Source organism: Seriola aureovittata, chromosome 10, assembly GCF_021018895.1.
Source record: "Seriola aureovittata isolate HTS-2021-v1 ecotype China chromosome 10, ASM2101889v1, whole genome shotgun sequence".
NCBI classification, from domain to species: domain Eukaryota; kingdom Metazoa; phylum Chordata; class Actinopteri; order Carangiformes; family Carangidae; genus Seriola; species Seriola aureovittata.
The window spans coordinates 22,391,667-22,412,970 of record NC_079373.1 but is presented as its reverse complement, the minus strand read 5'-3'; the positions used below and the strand labels follow the sequence as shown (position 1 = coordinate 22,412,970).

General features: G+C 39.3%; 1 protein-coding gene across 3 annotated transcripts in view; it reads right to left on the bottom strand.

The window, feature by feature from the left end:
- Window positions 1-7,787: 7,787 nt before the first annotated feature.
- Window positions 7,788-21,304, bottom strand: part of LOC130176849 (guanine nucleotide-binding protein G(o) subunit alpha) — an 85,669-nt gene continuing 72,152 nt past the window's right edge. For 2 of the 3 annotated variants that reach the window (XM_056388197.1, XM_056388196.1), the window contains 2 exons: window positions 13,281-13,434; window positions 7,788-10,794 (listed from right to left, as the gene is read on the bottom strand). In XM_056388197.1, the coding sequence (XP_056244172.1) occupies window positions 10,607-10,794; window positions 13,281-13,434 (342 nt within the window). In that variant the 3' untranslated portion in view covers window positions 7,788-10,606. Of the gene's footprint in view, window positions 10,795-13,280; window positions 13,435-19,618; window positions 21,268-21,304 lie in introns of those variants that run through there. The other variant, XM_056388195.1, reaches the window with a different exon arrangement.

The following is a 21,304-nucleotide window of genomic DNA, read 5'->3' as shown; positions in this document are numbered from 1 at the left end:
CATTCTCATCCCATCCCAATATCGCTATACCTGGTTCATCTGCATATATTTCTACAGGATTTTGTAATTGTTGAGTTCATTAAAAGGAAAAAATAATGAAATGCAAGAAAGACACATATCTTCACTGGTACAAAACAATCATTCCTTAACTCTGTTCAGACATTTACCTCTCACCAATGCATTCACTGTAATTATCACAAGCTGAATGCAACAAGAAACTGCTTTAATTAAATCCCCAAAGTAGGTACAAAAAAAACAAAACAAAACCACATAATCTCATTTCTTCAAGCCAGACTGTGACTGAACTTCTTCCTCTATTATCCTGTCAGCTTTTTTTTTTAGGGTGCCTGACTGCTCTCTTTGAACAGGAAGTGCGGGCCCCAGTATCAACAGTGCCACATCACCCCATCCAAAGAAATATCACTGTTACTGATGTCCGACTCATATAGGACGGCATATGAATATAGATACATAAGACATGGTGTCAGCATTTGTTTTTGTGTTGATATATGCATTGCAGACACAACAAACAGCCAATGTGGTTGATTTTCTGGTGACACTCTTTGCCTGTACAGTACAGAGACAAGACAAAGAAACAATATGGGAAGTCATTTAAGTTGGATTTTAACTGAACATGAAGTGAAAGGCTTATTCTGTTTGTGTTGCATACACTGTGGCTACAACGAGAGGTCAGCAAAGTTGAGTTAAAGGAATAGTGTAATAGTGACATTTTGGGAAATTGACAGTTTGCACGCAACTTTTCAGTGATTTAGCAAATTTCAAAAGTTGATAATTTAATTTAATTTGGGCATAAATCTGATGTGAAAGACTTAGAAGTCATAAACCGAACTGAACTTAACTAGATTTGCTGAGGTTGTTGTTATATGTTGTGTTACAAACTCACCCATAACGGCACCGTCACCGTCCAGGATTTCTCCTCTGTGTCTCTGATGTGAAAACACAAGCGAACATGAAACAACAGAAAAAAAAAATTAGACACAGGGTTGCATCTTGACAGACACCGTCTTCAGGCTGCCACTGAGTCTGGGCAGAGCCAGAGGCTGTTGGGCGTTGTAGTTTTTACAGCTGTGACAAAGGTGTGCTTACAGTACACGGGTTTCTGTTTGTTCACCTGCCTGTGAAGTGCAAAGTGCAAACCGTGTCCGCAAACTTTTACATACTTTATGGGTCTGGAAAATTCAAAATGCCTGAAGTTAATACATACAACACATTGTTACATGTATTTTGCTTTTGTTTATGCATTTACTTGTGATTAACAACATGTTAAATTAATGTTATTAAGTTTTCTGTCTTTGATGTTTTTCTCACCGCGACATGAATTTTCCATAACACTTTGTAGAGAAGTGCATTAGCTAGCCTTGAAATGTTCAGAAGTTAACAGCTAGCTAGTTAACAGCTAGCTTTATATTCTCCAGAGATTATAAATTTGGCAGCTAATGCTAGCCTCATGATATCTGATTAATGTTAGTGGCACTGCATGACTTAGCTTCGTGCTAATCTTGTGTTCCACAAGTTAGTGGCTAACGTTACTGACATGCTTTCATTTTATCTTACCATTAAGTTTATTAAGACCAAAGTTAGCAGGTAATGTTATTGGCACTGTGTAGCTCAATGTTGTTGTTGTCCAAGAGTTAGTAGCTAAAGCTAGCCTTGTAACATTCAGAGGTTAGGAGCAGCTAAAGCTATCTTTGTAGTTGTAAGGTCCAAAGGTTTGCAGCTTATGCTAGTCTAATGTCCAGAGGTTAGCTAAAGCTAGTGTGAGGGTGTATACAGCAACTGTGAGAACACACATCTCATGCTTTGTTTTTAACTTAATCTTGTGGTTAGCATTGTTTTGTGTTACAGTTACCATCACTATTTTTTGGTTTGATAAAGTTCTACTATGTAAATTTAATCTGTGCAATCCTTCATACTCACCACAGTCCAGGAGTTACTTTAGAGGCTGGCAGCCAAACACTTCCCTGTTTTATGCTCCTGCTGATGTCATCAATGATGTCAAAGGTTATACCATGACTGTGGGGGTGGCCATAAGTTATTATACTTTGTTTATAAGTATTTGTCCGCTTTGAACGATTATACAGTTTGTTTACAAAATTATAATTTACATGTTGTTCGTACTGTTGATGTTTTCTGATAAAAGTACATTTTTGTCATTTGATCTTTTTAAATGAGATAGATTTAGACCCCTTTAATGAAGTTTAGTTCTGCCCAGGCTAATTGTTCAGTAGAGAAAGGGACTATATAAGCAGTTGTGAATGTGTTGCAATTATAATTATGAACTTGTTATGGCAATATCTGAGTAATATAGTGGCCAAAGTTAACAGCTAATGTTAGTATGTTTCCAGCTGCTTTATGTTTCCCATGCTTAGAAAGCTGCATCAGTTTCATATCAGAGACATAAAGCATTATCTGTGAAACAGCAAATTAAAGTTTTGCCTTTTGCTGTTGTTGTATGTACAGTCACTTATTAAAGATGAACTGTAATACAGGTGCTTTTGTGGATTAGCACTGGCAGTGGGCCAGGTTCATTAAGTTGGCAGGCTCCTGGCTAAACATCTCAAGGTGAATTATGATTGCTAATTCTGCTTGATCTCGATACAGGCCTCTTTTTTAGCAGTGCTCTGACAGGCGATAAGATGCACTCCCCCTTCTTGTCCTCGTCTCCCTCTACCTCTCTTCTCACTCGCTCCCACCTCTCCACTTCTCCTCTTTGCTTCTTCACTCCCACACTTTTTACATTTTCAGTCTAACCTACACAGTTTTTTTTTCTGTGCTAAAAAGCAATGCTAGCAAAAAAAGTAAACTTTAAAACTATGAAACAGCAACGTCTTGGCAAGTGAGACAAAATACAGCTCATGGTTAACTTGCTTTGACGATAATTACAGTATATCATTGATATTTGAGAAAACTAACCTGAAGACAAAGGGATGTCTACTAAAAGCTACCAACATGACAACAAAATGTTTGCATTGACTCGGATGATCCATTGCTACCTCCTACTAATCTCAACCTTATCTATGATACTCTTTGAAGAAGCAAGGCCCGTTAATCATGACTGCAAACGCCTGTTGTTATGCAGCTCTTTGCCAGTTTTGACCTAAAATTACTGGGATTAGATGCTTTCAGATGCATGCACACTGTGTCTGTTCCAAGGTGCAAACTCAATACTGTGACCATTTTTTCCTGTTTCCAGCGTTCATTCAGTTTCTTGTCCATGGTGCTGACTGTTTCACCAATGTAGTGTTCCCCCGCTGTATTGATATCACACACCGCTTTAGTCTCCCTGTTTCCAGGCTTTACCAGAAAAATCTTAAGGCATTGAAAGGTTTCTAAAGAGTGATGACTCCTTGAGACTTGAAAATGACAGACAGGCAAGGACCCTGGATGATATTGTTGTGGCTGAGTCAGCACTTTAACCTCATACTCACAGTTTCATTTCAAATCCAATATTCTGGAGCACAGCGCAAACCCAAACAAGAATGTGTCCTAATGTATTTTGCTGCTGAAAAGCTTATAGAACTTTACTTTTATTTGTGGGCTTTGTTGTTGGTGAGACCTGAGAAGCCTTTTTAACTATGTGGAAAAAACCTGACAAGTGAGACCAAGTGGGTTATTAAACTATCACAAAGTATGCTAAATTAAATCTGACAGGGATTTCCATTTCCATATAAAACCCATCTTCCTTTATTGATTATAATGGCTTGCAGGATGGCAATGAGAATCATATTTCTGGTATTACTTTGTACTCTTGGCTATTAAAATGACTGCTCTAGTAAAGATCATGCACTAAATCAAGCACTGCAAATGATTTTGTACATGCCAGTGGGGACTGTCATGCACAAAATTACGCAGGAGAACTCAATATTCATTTACCTGCATCCAGAGCAAATTTGAAAAAAATGTTTTGTATTGGAAATCATCACTCAGCGTAGGTTGGTTTTTCCCATGTGCCTTCAGCAAAATGACTGTTTTTATAACTGTGAGTTGTGCAAAAGTACGTGTGAGACGGCATGACTCGAGATAATAAAATTCAAAGTGCTGTGTGGTAGAATGTCGTTTGTTTGTTATTTTCTAAAAGAGAAAAACTCAAAGAAAAAGAGCCTGTTTCGTGCACCATCTCCTCTTGATCAGACAACACAAAGTCGCACTCTGGCTTTTTATTCAGTAAAAAAGAAGAAGAAAGAAAGTCTTTGCCGTCGCAGTCCTTCTCAGTTTGGTATAAATTAGGCGCTGTGTCTGTTTCAATTAGGCAGGAAGCAGATGTGACTGCTGTTATTATCTGTTTCACTTGATGATGATTCATTGATGTTTTCCCAAGGATTTAAAAATATCTCAGCACGGAGGTGAGGTCACTCTGGGTACGATTTAAGATTCTTGACACTCGATTCTCTAATGCAGCTGTCAGTCACTTTACTCACAAGTGAATTTTTCCCTGTCAGTTTTCACCCTGCCAAATTAAAAATCAATATCTGCTCCTTTCTTCTGCTGTGGCCTCTGTTCTGCTTTTGATATCTGTGGGTCTATGTCCTCAAGCCTCCTGATCCTCCTTCATTGTCTTGTATTTGCTTTTTATTCCACCTCTTCCATCTCTCTCTTTTTCTGTTTATGTGAAATGACCATAGATCATTTTTAACTTTTTAGGAGATACAATTATTCACTCCCAAATGAGAAGATTGAAAACGCTCTTGTCTGCTCTTTAAACATGCTGCTAGAGCAAAGAGTCCATTAGCTTAGCTCAGCTTAGCATAAAGACTGCACCGCAGATGGAAGCAGTGATCCCGGCTCAAACACACATCTATCAACATCTCTGAAGCTCACTCACTCTCTCACTTAGTCCTTAAAGCATTACTATAAATTATTGAAACTCATTTGATATTCCTGTGGCTCCAGTGACTGAGTAGAGTCATCATCATTATTATTATTATTATTATTATTTTTAGTATTCACAAATCTACAAACTATATAACAGCCCATGCACAACAGCAACATAAAGACAACTTAAGGGGTTCATAAGGGAAGGGAGTCATAAATGTGAGGGCTTATCAGACACCAAAACACTGCATATAATACGAGCAGTTTATAATACCACTACGTGACAGTCATTTTATTTTTCGATGCAATGATGGTGAGAAGCTCTTTGTCTTAAGGGGGGGGGCTGTGTGTTTTATCCATGCAGTGCTGTTGTCCAGCTGAACATGGCCCGAGAACCTTGTGTTGTTTAAAGGATCAATACAAGTACCGTGGATAACAGGGAGAACTGCAGTATCACAGCTACAAAGTTAGTAGTTGATACTGTTACAGTAACACCGATACATGTATTTTCTTTGATGTGTTTGTCTTCTTGTGCTCTATCTAATCTAATTATTATTATTTATTTTATATAAATCGTGGAGTGAATGTCTTCATGGCTGTAGACGTGTGCTGTTTCTCATTGTGTGTGAAATCCTCATGTAGACCAGAGGAAGAGCAGCTGATTTAAAACCACAGCTAATGCGGATCTAAACGAGCAAACAAACCAGCAGCTAAAGATGAAGAACTTATTCATCAAATCTGAAAAACATCGGAGCAACCCTTGTATGCTGAGAAAGAGGGACATTAGAGGTATGAAGGGAGATTGAGTTCTTTTTTTAAAGCAATTAGTGTGAGGGGAGCAGATAAGATTCAGACCTTTCCTTCCTTACACCCCCTCCATCCCTCCTCTCTGTTGTCTGATGGCTCTCTCTGTCTGAACAGCCTCTCTCCTCCTCTCTCTGTTATGCTTGAACCCAGTGAACCAGCCTTTTCCTTGCAGCTCCTGCCACAGCAACAAGGATGAAAGACTCCTCTCTCCCTCCACTCGCTCTCTCCTCATGTGTGAATGAATAGTCTGACACAACCTCGCTCTGCCTCCTATCACTCCAGCTCACATTTACTTTTCTATCTGCCATGACACGGATCTATCTGACCTGTGTGTGTGTGTGTGTGTGTGTGTGATGTTTCATTTCAATAATACGTACAGTACAGTTGAGATACACCTTTATAAGAGGCCTGAGTGAGTGTTGTATAGTGAAGTGTGAGTACTGTATGGATCACCCCCCAGCTTGATATGAGTTTACCAACATGACACGGCTCCTTGTGTGTGAGTGTGTGTGTGTGTTTGGACCACAGAGACACAGATATATGCATCATCGGCACAGATGAAATCAAGCTACCATGAGGTCGTACAACTGTACAGTGTGTGTGTGTGTGTGTGTGTCTGTTGTGTTCTTTGGAGAACATTCTTGTAATACCACCAATACCATTGGATGTGAGTAAATCCCATTTCCTGCTGACAGAGTGTGAGTGAAAAAGAATTGGTGGTTTGGGAGTCTATATAGTGTAACGCAAGCAGGCGGGCGAACACCAATTCTCCTCAGTGCAGACTATATGCTTATTATGTGTTGTGTTTGAGTGTGTGTGTGTGTGTGTGTGTGAGTGTGTGTGTGTGTGTGTGAGACTTAGATTGTGTGAAAAACTGATAGAAAAAGTGTGTTTGTTTGTCTTCCTGAAATATGTCAACTCACTTCATGACTTCCTCCCCCATGGGGGTCAACTGAGAGAAGTACAGGAAGCAACATGTTTGTGTGTGTGTTTGTGTGTGTGTGGGGCAGATATTTCAAACTTGAAACCATCGTTTCCACAGCCTTTCCATTTTTCATCCCTTTAAAAATTCTGTGTTCACCGGTAGTTTAGTATGTTAGCATGTGCTAATTGGCACTAAAAGAAAAGCTATTTGGGCAAAAACCAAAGTACTAGACAAATCAAAGCTTTATGATTGTGCTAGATGAAAAGTTAAGGGATCATAGGGCAGCATGAATGTGTGTACCAAATTTCATGGATATCCATCCATTGTCTGAATGTCTGAGGTTGTTAAAAGTATCTCAGCCTGGACTAAAGAGGTGGACCAACAGAGTGGCACTGCCATCCCTAGACTCCCAGTGCTAACATCTGTCTGAGTGTCTGTGAGCTAATACTGCTGCCTACGGGACCGTTGAACGACTGCTTGTAAAGCTGTAGCGTTGTTGCCACCTCTCCAATCAGGAATTAAAATTTTAGAAAGTAGTAAAATCTTACATCATAACTGACGGGAATGACGGCCAGTTTTAACACGCAGTCACCATGACTGTAGATTAATAAATTTACTCAAACCTTTGGTTCTCATTTGGCCCCTCTTTATTCCACGTCGTTAAAATCTAATCAGTCACTGTGGAGAAAAAGGAGACCTGTGCACTTTGAAAAATCTCAGTGCATGCAAGAGCCGTGACGGAACAACCTCTGGACAAGTTTTCTGGAGATTAAAGTGTGGTTGCGGCAGAGTTACACGGGTCAGCCTGGTACATTTTTAAAAATTGATATTTTGTGTCCTGAGATAATTAATTTTCTCCCTCTTTGATTGCTGCAGGATCAGGTTGCCTGTTTCTGCCTATTGGATGCGCCAGCTGTGAACAGTGACATTTTATCAAAATGCAATTACAAGAGATCATCAGGCCCCTTTCATTGTGTGTCACAGTGTTCATCAACAATAATCCTGAAACTCGATTCGTGTCAGATATGAAACCGATAGTGGTAGTGTCTCACATTTCTGCTGGTGAGCTATTTACAGCCTTTAAATGAAAAAAAGACTATTTTCACCATCTTCTTTAAGTTAGAGGATTTCACAAACTCTTTGTATCTTCAGTCGAGCTGAGCTATCTGAGCGACACGGCTCGGGAGCTGAGAGGTGAAAACACAGACACAGTGAGAAGAGGTTGGCTTTTTTGTAGTCATGAAAACAGTGGCTTTTTAATGTAAACACTACATTCGATTGGTTTTTCCAGCACGGACATCCCACATGAAATAACAACCATTCACTAAAGAGGAGTACAGGGAGAGAGAGAGAGAAAAAAAGCTGCACAGAAAAAAGCATTCACTGGGTAAAGAACAGAACATAGAGGAGGTCAAATAAAAAATAATGAAGGTAACAGGAACAGAATGCCAAAAACAGGTATATCATGTCATTATACACAGTTGTTTTCTCTTTTAAAAACTAGAACTCAAGAAGGCAAGAAAGAGAGGTCTATATAGATAGATGGGTAGATAGATTGATGAGGGGTAACATAGATTAGGTATGAATAGATAACAAATTTCCAAATCTACTTATTGTGTGTGTATGTGTGTGAGTGTGAAAAAGTGTGTGTGTGTGAGACGTGAGAACTGTGCTTTTCATTGTAGACCTGGAAGGTGTGTGTCAAACTGAAAAGAGACAGAGAGAAGAAGAAGTAGAAGTAGTAGAAGAAGAAAGGAGCATGACTTTATACAGCATTGATGTGTGTACATGCGGCGTCCCTAACTAGCGAACGCAGCGAGAAACGTGCTCTCCCCAAAAAAAAGTGGTTTGTTTTTTTCTGAAATAATAAAAAATAGATATTGTTATAATATTATATTTAGTCGTTCTGAGTCAGGCTAAAGTGAGGACACGGTTCTAATGCAGGGAAACAGGCAAAACGGTAAAAGGAGAAGGGGGGTGGGGCACAGTTCAGAGCATTACAACAACACGGGGTCGGTCTGAGATCGCCGCGGTTCCACATCAGCTCGCTGTCAAACTGGAACGCTTTGCAAAACATCTTTTTATTTAAAAAAGGGAGATATAGAGAAAAATGTTCTGTAGCTACAAAGCACAAGAAAGATTATCTTTTGAGAATATTACAGGATTATCACGATCGTTGTTGTTGTCGATATTGTGGTAATACCCATGTTCATCAGTTTTTATTAATTATTGTAGTAATAAGTGTAGATTTTTTGACTATGAATTCTACGTGTCATGGCAAGAATCCCAAAATCTACACTGCTTCTTCCAAGCCTCCCACATGACTTTTCTACCCTTCGAAACTACGACTCTCACTTTTTTTTTTTCAGATTTGACCCCGCCCCATCCAGTTCATGAACCAGTCGCCTCTCTCCTGCAGCTGCTGCTATCCATCGTCTTAGCTCTTTTTTTGTATTTTTTTCTCATCTTTTTTATTTATCTTTTGCAATTTTTATTAGTATTTTTTTATTATTATTATTATCTGAACAGTATCGATGAGAAGCTTTTTTTTTTTCTTTTTTTTTCTTTTCTTTTTTAACTGGTCTCTTTATACAAAGGCTTGAGTATCTCATGCTATCTGTGTCAGGGCTTCAGAAGGAACAGGAGAAGAGGAGGGAGGGAGAGAAGGGTTGGCAAAAAAGATGGGGGCTTTTGACCCACCCCCGAAATCTGGGCATCATGCCAAAACAAGGCAGAACGAAAGAGAGATGGATGGAGTTGAGAGAAGTAAAGGCATGGTGGTGTGTAAATGAAGAGAGAGAGAGAGAGGGAGAGAGAGATAGAGAGAAACAGATAGGTATGTGTAGGACAGGCAATCAATCAATAAATACATTAATAAATTAATCAACCATTATCAAACCAAGAGTGAGTTTCCTTACATGGAGAACGTTAGTAGGTCTAGAGGTTATAACAGTGAGGAAGGTAGAGTTATAACGTTGTGTACTTGCTTCTAAAAGCGTAGCTATCTACAGTACAGTACCTCTGTTACATGGCACTGATAGGACGTTTAGCACATTTCCTATTGGCTCTCAGGCTCAGCCATGACCGACGGTTGGCTAATGGCCAAGGCCAAGTTCAGGATACAGGAAATCTCACTTCCTGTTGATGAAAACCGGGTCTCGAATGCAGGGAGTAAAATGATACAAGTTAATTAAAAACAAAAAATTTAGAAATTGACAACAAACATCTTGAAATGTCTTGGCTAATGTAAACAAAAGACTAATGTTAAAATCGGCGTTGTCAGTTTCAGCAGGTCTCGAGAGTTGTTTGTAAGGTTTTGGCTGACCTGTCTGGTGTTTGTTTTTGTTATTGACATTTTCACAGATTTCCGCAAAAATCGTTATTACATAATCACTACTCTAGCAAAAAAAACAAACGAAATAATAACAAATAAAGGTGTCAGGTGAGGCAAAATGTGAATAAAAATCAGTGTACAGACTTATACTCATGTAATAAATACACACATGATCAACAAAAATAAAACAGAAGTCATATTCATATTCATAATAATAAAAAAAAAAAATCTGCAAAAAAAGTACAGGTTTTGTTTTTGTTACCAACAAAAGACACTGAGAAAGAAAAAGAGAGGAGAACAGGAACGGAGGCTTTCATCGACTTTGTTCAAGAAGTTTTCAAGGCTGCAGGGTCTCATGTTTTCTACTAAAACAAATTTGTTTGCTTGGCAGCAGGCCAAAGGACATCAGGAGGAGAAGTCGGAGCGGGAAGAGAAGAGACAAGAACTAAAAACATTATATATATATATATTTATATATACGTATGCCTATTTTTTTTTTTAAATTATCCTCATTATTAATATGTACCTAGTTGCATTTTTCTTTCTTTTTTCTTTAAATAATCAGCAGAATCATCATCGTCATCATCACCATCATCATTTCCACAGCAGTGTCAAAGGAACAGGAACGAGGAGGGAGGAGGAGGGCAGGAAGGGCGGGAGAGAGGAGGGGACAAAGAGGGAGGATATTACGGGGCGTGTGGGCGTGCTCAGTACAAGCCACACCCTCGGAGGTTGTTGGCGATGATGATGTCGGTCACAGCATCAAACACCACCTGGATGTTTCCTGTATCCGTGGCGCAGGTCATGTGACAGTAGATTTCCTTGTTTGGAGAGCGATTCTTGCTCTCGAATTGTGCTTGGATGTAAGCTGCTGCATCCTCGTAGGTGTTGGGTCCTGGAGAGAGAGAGAGAGAGAGAGAAGAGGGACAGAGAGACACTGAGATGATACAGTTCTCATGCAACAAGGTTTTAAAAAGGGATTTAAAACACAGTATTTCTCACTAAAATCTCCTCCCATTTCTAAGGAAAACCCTCTTAAACGTGTGTGTTGTGTACATAAGGGTGTGTGCGCCCGTGTGTTCGCTGACCACCTGTGAGGGTTGCAAATTACAAAACGGATGCACCTCCTGTCTGTGCTCACTGTTCACTCATTGCTGTCGAACAATGGAGCAAAAGCTGTAAAAAGTTCATGGAGTTGGTGTCTGGCAGTTGTCTGGTTTAGCTAGCCAGCTGACACTTATGCTAATGCTAGACTAAATAAAGTTTGATATGACTGATAAGCAACGGTATTGTTGCATCCCCATGACATCTGTCCCAGCTGAGCAGGTGTGCTAATGTTAGCTGCAGTGAACAACACACAGGTCACTTCCACCATGTAGATAAGGTTGTGTATTTACATAAAAACCAGTGAAAACTGGAGCCCGCTTATGTTTATTCTATAAAGTTACAGCTTATTTACTCTTGAAGGCTACAGACCCTTTAATAAAAAATGTGTAACTTTATTTTAATTGTTAGACATATCCAAGTTTAGTCTGTCTGGAGTCCAATCTATTTTCTCAAGTGAAGAGTGGAAGTTGTGCAGCATTGTTCATTATGTTTAATATTTGGGATTTTTTTTATTTATACGCACAGTATTTACATGTTAGGCTTCTCATTTAGGAGGAAGGTAATGGAGGACATGATGAGGGACGGAGAGAGAGATGGAATATGTCGGATAGACTTACTGTGATTATCAAGGCAGTTAGCAGAAAGTCAGTAAAGCATGAGAGACAGAAGTGAATAGGATCGGCTCACAGAGCTGCGTGCCTGTGGAGACGGCAGGAGACAGCTCTCACTTGCCATCTCCTCTCCTCTGTCTTCATGGCTGACCAAGCGTGACTGTCTCCTGCTCTCTCACTCCCAAGTCCCTTCTTCTCTCTGCCACAACTACATCGGCATCTCACCTCCACATGAAATCTACTTTTTTTTTTTCCCCCTCTGCTGCTCTTTTAAAGACAGTCAAGTAAATCTTCATGTAGTGCGTATCGTTCTTCAGACTGAACCGTATAACCTCAGTGCTTCAAACAGGTGACATCAAACATTTGGCTGATTTGTTTTAGCTATCTCTCCTGATAATTCAAACGGACTTGACGCTGTAAACAGCTCTGATTTAAAGTGCCACATTTCTCAGGATGGTTTATAACTCAGTGACAGTGAATGTTGGGCCCAGTCAAAAATAACTCGTCTCCTGAATCAAGCAGAGGCTAATCAGTGTCCACAAACAGGAGGGGTTTTAAAAAAGCTATTTCATTCTGGGAAATCACATTCAGATAGGATGGATGGTAGTCATTCATACTTTATATAGTATGCTTCATTCATACTGCATCATATCATTTAAACTAGTGTTTCGGTATTTTCCCCTTCCTCACACAGTATTACCTAAGTATCTTTATATTAGCTATCATGCAGTTTTAGAAATTTTTGGTTTTACAAAATCAAGCTCCTTTAAAAGGAACAGTTTGACACTTTTGGAAATAGGCTTATCTGCTTTCCTGCCAAGAGTCCGCTGAGACGATTGATTGATACCCCTCTCATGATAAATAGAAAGCTACCACCAAGCGGCCTGTTCACTTAGCTTAGCAATAACTTTACTAACTAACACGTTATATCTTGTTTGTTTTCATCTGTACAACAATAGAAATGCAAAAGTGAAAATCTGCTGTTTAACAGATGCTAATATGCTGGACTATTTTTGGAATTATCATTTTTACACTTGCTTATGGTTTTCGTATGAATTATAAAAACAAGATATCATGTTTTTTTTTCGTGCTGGAAGGCAGATATTGTTACTTTTGGATATAATAAAGCTTGTTGTCTCCCCCTGTTTCCCATCTCTGTGTTAAGCTAAGCTAACTGGCTGCTGGCTGTCGCTTCATATCTAGAGTACAGGAATCAATCTTCTCTTCTAACTCTCGGCAAGAAAGCACGTTTCGTAGCATATTTCCAAAAATGTCAAAGTATTCCTTTAAAAGTGCATTAACTACATAATTCAAGATATAATAATATAATAATGCCCTAGTCTGAAGACGACCAGTGCTGTAAACCTGTTTGCACAGTAATTTTGACAAACCCAAAAAATGATAAACCCGTTTCTTTGTTGTGTTTTTCTCATTTTTGTAGCAAATGTCTTTCAGCTTGACCAGTCAGTTTATGGCGTATCGAGTGTTGTCCTGTGTAATTGCATTCAGTTTCACTGTTTCACAGCTTTTTGTTTTCTCGAAGAAATCAATTTTGTACACCTGTCAACTTTTGTTCCTGCTTACGTGTTTTGAGAGTTGCTATGTCTCACCACTGCACTCACAACAAAAATAAAATGTTGAAATCTTTTCTTTTTTTTTTTACCTGTGTATTCGGGGAAGCAGATGCTGAGTGCAGATTTCTTGATCTTCTCTGCAAACAGATCCTTCTTGTTGAGGAAGAGGATGATGGAGGTGTCGATGAAGAACTTGTTGTTGCAGATGGAGTCGAACAGCATCAGAGACTCGTGCATGCGATTCTGTGGCGGGAGAAGGAGGGAGAAAGAAAGGGATGAAAAAAAATGGTGAAAGAATGAGATGGAAATACAACAAATTTTCTGCACATTTACTGCCTGTGCATCTTTAATTGAATTTAGTGCAACACTCTGCATGCACATTGTGCGGTAACAAGGATGCTGACTGAGGAGGGATCTCTTTGTCTCACACTGAAATGCCAACAAGAAACAGTGGCGGTTACAAAGTGAGCCTGTTCAGGAAATATTTGTTTAATAAATAATCATTGTCGAGGAAAACACACAGAGGAGTGAGTCAGAAAAATATCATTGTATTCTTTACAATTAACACACAAACACACACACACACACACACACACACACACACACACACACACACACACACACACAAATAATCACACGTATTAAGTTACTTATGTGGTGCTTTATTATCATTTCTCTCTCATGTATAAATACAACGTTCAATAAATTATCAAAGCAGTGACGGAGTTACAGCAGATACATTTTACTCACAGTGCTCAGTAAAATACAGCAGTCTCACACACACACACACATACATACACACACATACACGCAAATACACACATTTGCTGTAGGTGATCTGTACATTATAGACAGGTGTTGGTTGGTACTGACGCAGAGTGAACAGACAGGTTAAATGGACATTGAAAGCTAAAACAGATGCAGCAGTGAGAGCATGAGTGCAGGAACATTTACCAGTTTATTCTCCGCCTCTTTAATTCTACCCAAGTTCATTATGGTCATGCCCTGCGGCTTTCTGATTTCTCTCCCAGTCCAGCGGTAGAGTGGGGATCTCCCTGACTTTGCAGGGGCTTAAGTGCTCATTTCATCGGTCGGCAAAGTTGAGTGGGAACAGAACATATTTTAAGATGACCCAAAAGCATTTGCAGGCTAAATTTAGCATAAATAAGGCAACAAAAAGACACCACAAGAGCTCATTTAAATCTTAAATAGGAAGCATTTGACACTAAATTTTGGATTGAAATTCAGTCTGAATAGTTCTTCATTTGGCTGCCATTGTGACATTTCAACAGCTTTTTTATGTTGCTAAGGTTTTGACTTGGCACAAGGTTCTCACGTTGCTTTTGTAATACCACCTGCAGCCCAGAGAAGCAGGACCTTTGTTATCTGAATGGACCACTGATTGTATTATCCACACCAGGGCCAGCCACTGAAAAAACAAACAAAAAAAACCCCCCCACACACAGTACTACCCATAAACCCTTCCAAGCTCCCTCTCCTCAGACTACATTACCCACAAATCCCTCCTTCACTGCAGCATATGGGAATCCATAATTTATTGTTGGGACTGATGCAAGACATAAACTACATTACCCACTATCCTCTTGGCCTCGCCTGTTGATGTGATTTCGCACTGGTTGTTTGGGGTTTATTGGTAATTCATCAGGAGTAGGGTCAAGCACAAACACATATATACTGTGTGTACACACACACACACACACACACACACACACACACACACACACACACACACACACACACACACACACACACACAGAGTGATCTGCTCATAGTTCTTCTCCGTGGAAGAATCAATCCTGTCTTCACCTTACAAAACACTCATAGCTTTAGAGCCTCAGTGTCGCAGGGAGAGGCGGGCGGAGTGGATCAGAGAGAGAAGGACAAGAGGTTTAGGTCTAAGAAACAAAGACACAGATGAGACACAGTTCCACTTGTGAAGGACCACATCTTTCTCGGTTTGTGTGTCTGTCTTTCTCTTGAAAAGACCAAAGTGGCTTCAAAAGGATGAAGCACAAGTAGAGCTCGTAATCAAGCTGCTGCCCTGTATATTCTCCCCCGATAAGAAAGGTTTGTTTTATTTAGTTTCAGAATTAATTTCAATTGCGATGGGCATGCTTTTGTCCAATTTCAACATATCACATACACTTTAAAGTCTCTAAGATCATGCTGGTGTGTTTCAGATTTGTTAAAACCTCATCTCACCAACATTTAAAATGGCAGTTCCAATACAAGTGCTATGATTAGTGGCCTGACAAGTTTTGTCTAAAGTTTAACTTTGTTGAACCCTGACACGCAAATTTAAGGGAATGAAAAGCCAAAATGGAGGAATCTATCATAACTTATTAATTTTATTTTTTACCTCTGGTGAAACATAAACTGCCCTAAAAAATAGACACAAGACAAGAGCTGATAATTCAAGTACATCTTTTGAATTAACTGTAGGAACATATTGTCTTGTTAGTGACAAGGCTCAAGAGCTTAATAACTAACAGTACATCTTTAATCTGTTTTTATTCTAGGCTTCTACGTGTTTTTAAAAAACTTAAATCATTTGTAACTTGTTTGAGTTAGGCACTTAAAGGTTTGACACACAATGTTAATGACTTTTTGACAAGAGTAAAAGTAAAACATGATGCTCACAGTGTGATAGACTGAAATCAAAAGCTGGCTGAAAGGTTGGAAACATTTCAGTATTATTTAAGTAAACTCTGTGGGATTTGTAGCAGCTGATTTAGATTTGCAAAAACACAGTTATGGTCCTTTAAATTCAATTCCTTGCTAATGTTGCAAAAATATTCGAGTGTTGTTACATATTGCGAATAAACTGAAGGTTAATTCACTTTTAAATGCATCTGATATCACTAAATCTGACTGATTTAGTTTGCCACTGAAGAACGTGTACAACAGAATCATGGATACGTCTTGCTCTGTGCACTGCCCGAGGTTAACACAGGCATGAAAGAAGTTGGAAGACAAAGCGACGAAAAGTGTGCTGCTGTTACCACCCTGAGGGCAAATAAATCATCTGAATGTGAATTGGAGCTTGCTAAATTAGTGTGAATGGAAATTTCACCGGCCTGCTGCTCTACAGCTTGTGTCTACTGCTGGCTGCCCTTTGGGCAAGGGCCATATCCAAAAAACTATTTAAACGGGTGTCTAATTTTAATCATAACAGAAATGTGTGTGTACTGTCCTGCATTCTGTGAGGATGATGCTAAACAAATGAAATCAAACCCATGTTACTGGAAAATCCTGTTATTAAACTGCACAAGCGCGGATTTCTACTATTACACAAATTAAAATGTATATACAGTATAATGTACGTATGTATAGTGAATAGTTTGTTTTTATCTTTTCTGAGTACTGCATTTGAAAGAACCTCCAAATGTAAACATTAGGCACAGATGATCATTGTTTTCATCACGTCAGTGTAAGATATTTCAAACAAAGCTGGACACATGCTTATGTGCAGTTGTATACAAAAAGGAGGGAAGCTTCTACTGATAGGGGGGAGTAGAGAGGTAATTAGTCAATTAATAGAAATGGAAAAACTCATCATTTTTGCATTAATTTGAGACCAAATACTTTTGATGTTTTCTGCATATTTTACGTCATATCTTCCTGAAAACAACAATGAAGCAGTTAATGCAGCACGATCACTTTACTTTCATGTCGAGTAATAAATCTAATAAATCAGAGGAGAAACTAATAAACTAAATGCCTTAAGCACCAGTGGCAGCAGGTTTCTTGTTTGGCAAGAGAACCAAAAAACATCTGAGGCCGGTTGGATACGGTGGTATTATTTGGCACTGGCAAGTAAGGTGTTGTGACATTTTAAAGTCCCATGGGCATGTTTGTGTCTTCAGTGCATGTGTATGCACGTGTGTGCGTGTGTCTAGGGCCTGTCTGTGTGGAAAGGGTAGACAGGTGCCTTCTGGGTAATTAATCCACAGATACTGACTCCACCACAACACCCATGGGCTGATATTGTCTCTCACACAAGATATACACACACATGCATGCACGTACGCACACACAGTTACCTTTCCTGTACTATTAACAGACACACATGTAGGTAACTATATACAATCTGTAAACACACACACACACACACACACACACACACACACACACACACACACACACACACACACACACACACACACACACACACACACACGCGCGCAAAGCAGGCTGATCAACAGCCTTAGGCAGCTTTCTGTCGCTAATTAGGAAATGTTGGCACAGATGTGTTAGGAAGAGCTGATGACGTCATCTACCTGTCTAAAAAATAAAAAATCGCAGCTCTGGCAGAGGGAGGAGACAAACCCTCGCTGTTTGAGTATGAGGGGAAGAGAGAAATAAAGCAAACACCTTGCTCATGAATAAATAAAGAAGCTCTCCACCTCTGTTTGCCAGGGAGCACTCACACCTGCAACGCTATAAACACACTCAGTTCAGTCAATTCAACAAAGTCCCACAGACAAGAAAAGCTCAATTTCTATACAATGCTGTAAACTTCTGCTTATAAAGAGAGGAGGAAGGAGATGATGATATTTTCCTGGTATTACATGCGTCTTTCTGGTTTTAATACCAAAACTCAAATTCACGCTCCTACAAATAGCACATATCAATCTTCATTTCAGCTAAACTGTGCACTACATCAAACCTCAATCCTACAGCAGCTCTGGGATGTCTACCCACCACCAGAAATGGACCTCATTTAGCAAAAAGGGAAACATCAGGGCTAAAACAATAGTCACAAGGTTGACAATTCTTGTCCCAGAGGACCGTGTGTACTCACCACCACACAATCTTTCAAAGCTCACCTCTGGTTTATTAAGGCAGAGTGGTGGGCAACAGGGATATGACACTGCACAGCCCAACACAATGGATGCAGCCCTACGGCCGTATAAAATCAATGCTTCCATTGAAGCATTATCTGGGAATTGTCTGGTTGAGTCAGCACACTATCTCTTGTACCTCTTTGTTTAAAGTGAACAGGTGATGGCAACCTCGTTCTCACACAAATAGCAACTTCCTTGCTAAATGTGAATTTAACTTAAAGGGGAAAAAAACAGAAACAAAAAGAAAATGTTCACATTTTCTCTTCTAAATCTGATCAAAAGTACAATTTTCAATTTTCCCCGTGAGTGAAATTCATCCAAGACTAAAACAAATGGGCTGTGGAATAACAACACTGACACAGAATGACACTATTCAGTAGTAGTAGTTGTGAAACCACAAAATCTAATTCTTATATTCTAATCGTGGTTATAGAATATCTCAAATTACTGTTATGGCAAGAGTTTTAAATTGTAGAAAATTGAGAATCCCAGTCAAAACTGACACATTACTTCTTTGTAGCTGTCTGCCACAGTTTCTTTTTTTTTTTGTGATACTACCATGACCAAAGTCAGAACTGTTCAAATCCTTCACATAGGGGCTTTAAGGTGGGAATATTGGGCTTTAAAAATATGAAGTGGTCTACAAACAACAAAACACTAGAGACCCTCTTCCGACGGGATCACATCAGCCGTGACGCGTTCTGACCCATGAGTACTCAGTAGTCATTATTACATTATTACTACATTGTTGCATGACTACTCAGTATTTATGGGTCAGATCACAACTGTTGTTGAACTCGGCCTTCATTTTAATCTCAACTACACTCCTGTGAATTTTTGTGACTGTATCTTGCAAAATCTGTCCAGACATATAAACACCTGCCAAAACATTTAACCACCTCTGTGGTAGTTCCCGCCACAGTAGGTTTCTCCAGGACCGACACACACACACACACACACACACACACACACACACACACACACACACACACACACACACACACACACACACACACACACACACACACACACACACACACACACACACACACACACACACACACACACACACACACACACACACACACACACCACACACACACACACACACACACACACACACACACACACACAACACACACACACACACACACACACACACACACACACACACACACACACACACACACACACACACACACACACACACACACACACACACACACACACACACACTCAAAAGGTGAAAACAATACCAGCCACACGCTATCATAGCTGGTAAAAAAAAAAAAAAAGAAGTGACTTCAAACTGAAAAATAAGTGAGAGTCATGTTTCATAACCAAGATTATTTCTGGTCTAATTACATTTAGTATTCTGAACAATCCTCTCCCCCCTGAAAATCCCTCTGCTCCCGCAGGTTTTCAGTGAGAGAAGCTTTGCTATATTGAAGTTGACGTGAGGCTCTTATGATCCTACATGTTTCTCCGAGGCCTTTGAGGGTAGGATAAGATGAATGGACACGGTACCATTAATTAGTCCTATTTGTTAAATCCAGAACTCACAAAGGCATCACACTGTTTAATATGGAACTCTGTACAGGCCAATATCAAATAAATAAATTCAGTATATACAATAAAAATACATTATGAACTTAATAATCATATGAAAAAGTGCAAAATTCAATGTAAAATTACTTAATTATGGTTCATTCTTATTTAATTATAGCAATTTCAAAATGTACCTTTTAACAAGTTTCTTCTTATTTCAGGGAAACATTAAAATAAATATTTTAAATGAACTGTTAAACTGTTACTGTGAAAACACATTATTATGATCATTATAATGAGTTCGATTTTAATTTAACTTCATAATGATGAGTTCATCTGTTTTTTTCAGTATTTATATATTATGGTTTTGGTTCATTGCGTCTTTTATTTATGTATGCATTTATGTATTTATTTAAGATTAGCCGTTTTGAAGTTCCACAGTTTAATGGGCATGGCTAAATGCAACAGTCTGACACTATGCAGTGTACCACAAACATCAGAGGAATGAATATCACAACACGGCATGAGCGAAGTTGTTTTTTGCAGAAATATAGGGAGAGAGAGGGGGGGGGTATGACATGCAACAAAGGTCCCCAGCTGGAATTTAAATTGTGACATCACAGTTGTATAGTATGTGCCCTAACCCCTTGGCCGCCAGAGTGCCCCTGACATACAGGGGCTAATGTCTCATATACATAATTAACTCTTAAGAACACCTCTCTGAACTGAACTGAGAGTGAACTGAACTTCTGATTAGGACTTGTTCAATGACATCGTTTAAAGCAGTTTCACATTGGCCCTTCATGTACCTAACTAACTAAAATATAAGATATCAGAATGACAACTGAAATTTTAAAAATAATGAGAAATACCTCACAATTTCATTTTTGAGGACTACTCCTGGATCTCTTAGAGGGGTGCACTTAGACTGCATATCATCTAGGTCAATGAGTAAGGCACTGCTATATGTACAAATAAGTCTCAGGAACCTTGTGTCCCAGAGGAGTTAACTGTAGGTATTGTGCAAAATATCTGCAGCACACCAGCAACAGATCTGGAGTTTAGTTACAATCAAACACAAAACGTACAGTGTACCTGGAATGTGCTTGTGGTTCTTTGCTAGGAACTGACATGATGAATGAAAAAAGGCAAATAGATTAAATGACATCTCAACCAACCAATCAATTCATTAATTAAGAATCAGGTTGAACCAATGATCAGCCTTATAGTTAAGCAGTAATGATGACATCATGACCACAACTCATACCCCATATTTGACACAATGACACATGAGCCACACAACCTATGTGGTATACCACAATAGTTGTGTGATAGATACCACATACATATATCACATAGGTTGTGTGGCATATACCACATAGGTACCAAATGTATTTACCCACGTAGGTACCACATGGGTAAATACACGTCAAACGCCCATCTTGCATAATGGCTAACATTTAATAGCATCATCAGTAAAGGCCACAGCCCCGCAGGTTATTCGCTATGATGACATCAGTAACAGCATCAAAGACAAACTGGATGTTGTTGGTGTCTGTAGCGCAGGTCACGTGGGAGTAGACCTCCTTGTTGGGCGACTTGTTCTTGCTCTCGTAGTGAGACTTAATGTAGGCTATTCCTTCCAGGTAAGTGTCTGGACCTAAGGAGAGAGATGACATATAGTGGGAGTTAGGTGA